At 41.3% G+C, this 5641-nt stretch overlaps 1 protein-coding gene across 1 annotated transcript; it reads left to right on the top strand.

Annotated features, from left to right (window-relative positions):
- LOC109363565 lies at window positions 3067-3815 on the top strand. Its single transcript, XM_019609825.1, has 2 exons — window positions 3067-3154; window positions 3397-3815. Exons 1-2 carry the CDS (start codon window positions 3067-3069, stop codon window positions 3813-3815), a joined length of 507 nt encoding a protein of 168 aa, XP_019465370.1.

Genomic DNA, 5641 nt, shown 5'->3' with positions numbered 1-5641 from the left:
AACAAATTCGGAAGTTAATGGTTGAAATCTGAAAATAATCTTTTGAAACCGAGGATTGAGTTGTGAACAAACGAACCAAAGGGATTTAGCCGTTTTATTACATTGTTTAACTACTGTTTCTGAATTTGATTTATGTTCATACTATCCAACAGCAAAACCCCCCTTGTGTGTGTGTGAGTATAAGGTGTTTGAAGCTTTGCCTGAAAGATAATCCTTGGGAAACGACCTAGGAGTCACTTCCTAGTACTGCAGTTTTAATTGTTATATTATTGGTATCGGGTACGGCCTCGATCAATGATATAAAGGAGAACATTGATAAGAGGAAGGGTGACCTATCTCAGTTGAAGGATCACCCTTATCCAAAGAGACCTTCCAAGAAAGATAAGGAGTGACAATACGTTAGGTTCTTGGATTTATTCAAGAACCTCCAGATCAACATTCCATTCATGGAGGCGAAGGAAAAAATGTATGTTTATGCTAAATTCACGAAGGACTTGTTGACAAAGAAAAGAAAGTTTTCGGAAGAGACACTGACCTTAGAAGCTGGGTGCAATGCTATCATTCAGAAGTCTTTGCCTGAGAAGACTAAAGATTCGGGCAGCTTCACTATTCTGGTCACTATTGGTGAATTATCTATGGGAAAGGCACTGCTTGATCTAGGTGCCAACATTAATTTGATGTCCCTTTCTATGCTGAAAAGAATTTGGATTTTGGAGATCAAGCCTACCAGGATGACCTTGCAACTTGCTGATACATCTATAAAGTATCCTTATGGAGTTGCAAAGGATGTTTTGGTGAAGGTAGATGTATTGGTCTTTCTTGTGGATTTTGTCATCATGGATATTGAAGAGGATAATGAGGTTCCTCTTATTTTGGGCAGACCTTTCATAAAGACTGCTCAGGTTATTATTGATGTTGATGATGGAAAGTTAAAGGTAAGAGTTGAAGACCAAGAGGTGAATTTTAATGTTTTTGAGGTTATGCAACATCCGAGGGACAAGCAACACTGATTTCAGGTGGATGTTATTTAGGACTTATTCATGAAATTCATTTGAATAGGAGTAGTCCTTTGGAGAAGATTTTGAGGGGAGACCTAGAAGGAAACAGTATGGAGGAGGACAAGATGATCAAGACATGTTTGGTAGAGTTAGATGCACCCCACAATGTTGTATCTAATCAGAATCACTTTGAAGAGTTGGGAAAAGAGAAGACATGTGAGGCTCCAAGAGTGAATTTGAAAGCACTTCCTTCATATTTGAAGTATGTATTCTTACAAGAAGGGGGGCATAAATCAATAATCATCAGCATTGCCTTTTCATGTGATGAAGAACAACTGTTAATTGGGGTGCTGAGGAAGAATGTAGGGGCAATAGGATGGACACTGGCTGATTTGCATAGAATCAATCCATCTTATTGCATGTGTAAGATTCATATGGAAGAGGATTACAAACTAGTGGTTCAACCTTAGAGGCGTCTTAATCCCACTATGAAGGAAGTGGTGAAGAAGGAAGTTATGAAACTATTAGATGTTGGGATGATTTATCCCATATCTAATAGTAAGTGGGTTAGTCCTATTCAGGTGGTCCCAAAGAAGGGGGTATGCTTGTGGTTAGGAATGACAAGGGTGAATTGATCCGGACCAGAACAGTCACTGGATGGCGAATGTGCATTGATTACCGAAAACTGAACCAGGCTACTCGCAAAGATCACTTTCCTCTGCCATTCATGGACCAAATGATTGAGAGATTGGCTGGCTGGACAAGAATTTTACTGTTTTCTGGATGGCTATTCTGGTTATAATTAGATCACTGTGGATCCCCAAGACCAGGAAAAATAGCTTTCACTTGTCCTTTTGGTGTCTTCGCATACAAGAAGATGCCATTTGGATTGTGCAATGCACTGGCAACATTTCAGAGGTGCATGTTAGCTATTTTTTCTGATCTTGTGGAGTAGTGCATTGAGGTTTTTATGGATGACTTCTCGGTTTTCAGGTCGTCATTTGAGAGCTGTTTGGCAAATCTGGACATCATTATGTAACAATGTGTTGAGACAAACCTGATACTGAACTAGGAGAAGTGTCACCTCATGGTGACTGAGGGAGTGGTCTTGGGACACAAGATCTCTTCCCGGGGCATCAATGTTGACAAGGCAAATATTGAGGTCATCAAGGACCTTCCACCACCACTTAATGTCAAGGGAATATAGAGTTTCCTTGGGCATGCAGGTTTCTATAGAAGGTTTATAATAGCGCCCGACTGACATCTTGATTTTGAACTTATATGTGATGTTAGTGAATATGTCGTCAGCGCGGTACTAGGACAACGAAAGGCTAAATTTTGCCATGCTATACACTATGCTAGTAAGGTACTTAATAAGGCACAAGTTAACTATGCCACCATAAAAAAAGAACTACTAGCTATAGTGTATGCTTTGGAGAAATTTAGATCCTATTTGATTAGCTCCAAAGTCATAATTTTTATTGATCATGCTGCTATAAAATACTTGCTAACTAAATTGGATTCTAAGCCGAGATTGTTGCGTTGGGTTTTTTTATTGCAGGAATTCGACTTGGTGATCAAGGATAAAAAATGGAGTGAAAATTGTGTAGCAGATCACCTGTCGAGACTAGTCAATCAAGATATCACAGTGAGAGAATCAGAGGTGGTGGATGAGTTTCCTGATGAGAAGCTTCTCTTGGTTCAGGAAAGGCCATGGTTTGCTGACATGACTAACTTTAAAGTTGTAGGGGTAATTCCCAAAGAGTTGTCGTGGCATCAAAAGAAAAGATTCTTGCGAGAATCCCGTCAATATGTGTGGGATGACCCGCATCTTGTTAAGATTGGGTTAGATGGATTATTGAGAAGGTGTGGATCCACAGAAGAGGCTAAGAGCATCCTATCACACTATCATAGTTCACTATATGGAGGGCACTTTAATGGAGAGAGGACAACTACAAAAGTCCTGTAATCTGGCTTCTACTGGCCTTCTATATTCAAGGATGCACTTCAGTATGCACAGTAGTGTGATAAATGTCAGAGATCAGGCGGGATCTCCAAGAGAAATGAAATGCCATTGACAAACATTCAGGAAATTGAGGTGTTTGATTACAGTGGGATTAACTTCATGAGACCATTTTCCACCGTCGTGCTCACAAGTATACATTCTGGTCGCGGTGGATTATGTGTCCAAATGGGTAGAGATCATAGTTGCACAAAAGTATGATGCTAAGACTATGATCAAGTTTTTGAAGAGGAATGTATTCAGTCAGTTTGGCACACCTCGGGTACTTATTAGTGATGGAGGATCACATTTCTACAATGCGCAATTGGAGAAGGTCCTACAACACTATGGGGTCCGACACAAGATGACATAGGAAGGCTTGTCATTTGCCTATAGAGCTTGAGCATAAAGCATTCTGGGCCCTCAAGTTTTTCAATCTGGATCTCAAAGCATCAGGTGACCAAAGGAAACTCCAGTTGCAATATTTGGAGGAGATGAGGCTCACTGCCTATGAATCTTTCAAATTATACAAAGAGAAGGTCAAGTTGTATCATGACCAGAAGATCCGTCAAAAAGACTTTTGGGTGGGTCAAAGTGTGCTGCTATTCAACTCCCGAATGAAGTTATTTCTGGGTAAACTGAGGTCTAAGTGGTCAGGACCCTTCCTAATTAAGCAAGTTAAATCGCATGGTGCGATCGAATTGCAAGACCCAACGTCTCAGAGAAGCTGGATAGTCAATGGCCAGAGGGTGAAACCTTACTTGGGTGGTGACGTCGAACGACTCACCACAATCATCAACTTATCAAAGGCATAACAGAACAGGCGTCGAGCTAATGATGCTAAACAATCACTAATTGGAAGGCAATCCAGCTTCGTTTTCTGCTTGCATAGGTTAAAAAAAAGAGGAATTTTTGGGCAATTCTAGCCCAAGCGAGGCATACCTCGCTCAGGCGAGGAAGGTGACCTTTCAGTGCTAGGTTCCTCGCTTAAGCGGAAGAGGCCTCGTCCAAGCGAGGAAGGCCTCAAATTTTTGGAATGTTCTAGAAAGTCCTCGCCCAAGCGAGGCTGACAGGTCCATTTTTCTGAGATTCTCGCTCAAGCGAGAGACCAAGAAATTGCTTTTAAAAACATGGGTGAGGGGTCTAACCCCTCACAACCCCATTGCAATCAAACACGAAAAAACCTCATGAATCTCACCAAGAGCCCTAGTTCTCTACTTCTTCATCAGTTAGTGCACACACACAAACTTTGCATCATGAGCGGACCATTGGTCACCCCCAATGAGAAATTTGATCCAGAGGTAGTACGAGAATTTTATACAAATGCTTAGCCGCTAGAGGAGGGGGGAGAAAGGCTGGCTTACAAATCCTGGGTGAGAGGAAAAACGATGTTATTTGATAGAGATACAATCAATAACCTGTTGGGTGCCCATATGATGCAGCAACCGAGGGGACCGAGGACGAGTACAACTGGATGATTAAGAAGTCTCGTACTCTAGCCCAAGGCGGGTTCCACCCGAGTAACACCGCTCAAAAGTTGTGCATTCCTAGACAATCTTACACCACTAACTCTAATGGCCATCCATTGCGAATTTACCGAAAGCACATAACTTCGTTGGCCCAACTGTGGTTGATATTCCTCTTGCACAACGTGATCCCAAATAGTCACGTATCATCTTTGCTACTGATTGACTGCCACCTTATCTATGTCATCCTCCACGGCTTAAAAATCGATGTGGCTATAATCATTTCACAAAAGATGTACAAAACAGTGGTGCAGGCTGGAAAAAGGGTGCACTAGGATTCCCTTCTCTGATTACTGAATTGTGTGCACAACATGGGGTTGCGGTGAACAGAACCAAGAAGATTAAACCTCCTATTACCTTGCAGTACATCACTCAAAACTGCAAAGAGGAGCTCGGCCAAGATCAGGGCCAAAGATCATCTCAACCACCTTCACATGAGCCAGTAAAACCACAATCAATGCCACACTTAGCACCATATCAGGAGTTCTCCACTCAGGAGCAGCTTCACCGGCTAACACTGCATATGGAGCATTTGGAGCTCCAAAATGAGATATTGTGACAAGGGCATGTGTTCTAGCAGTAAGGGTTGTTTGTTGCTTTCCAGCATTTGAGTCCGGGGAACCAATTCTGGGGATCCACGAACACTTTTATTCCACAGTTTTCTTGGCCTAGGGTCAGGCCTACCTTTCTAGGGTGGGTTAGGAGCTGCTGGACCTGTTGAAGATGGAACTAATTTTGCTGGTGATGTTGCATATGATGATGGTGATGTTGAAGATAATATTGAATTTCTCCTCTGATGAGCACTTTTGAGCTGAATGAAATTGGTTCCTCTGTTACTTGTTTTGTTATTTCTGTTTTGTAATTTAGGATGAATGTTTAGGATGAATGTTTAGGATCAATGTTTAGGGTGTATGTTTAGGACTACTGTTTAGAATGTATGTTTAGGGTGTAGGAGTAATTGTTATGTGTTTTGCTTCTGTATGTTGTTTGTTTCAAGTTTAGTGACAAAATGTGTAGTCAATAAAACTAAGTCTGGTTAATTATGTGTTTACTGTTGCCCAATTGTGTTGTGCTAGAAACATATAAATGAAATTTTGGGATAAGACTCTATGATT

Source organism: Lupinus angustifolius, chromosome LG13 (genome assembly GCF_001865875.1).
Source record: "Lupinus angustifolius cultivar Tanjil chromosome LG13, LupAngTanjil_v1.0, whole genome shotgun sequence".
Lineage (NCBI taxonomy): Eukaryota > Viridiplantae > Streptophyta > Magnoliopsida > Fabales > Fabaceae > Lupinus > Lupinus angustifolius.
This window is presented reverse-complemented; position numbering and strand designations above follow the sequence as displayed.

Excerpts from the sequence above, each read along its gene's own strand:
- LOC109363565 (XM_019609825.1), top strand. The coding sequence starts at position 3,067 with ATGCCATTGACAAACATTCAGGAAATTGAGGTGTTTGATTACAGTGGG. Across the intron at positions 3,155-3,396 it reads TTCCACCGTCGTGCTCACAA|AGCTTGAGCATAAAGCATTC; the intron begins GTATACATTCTG and ends ATTTGCCTATAG.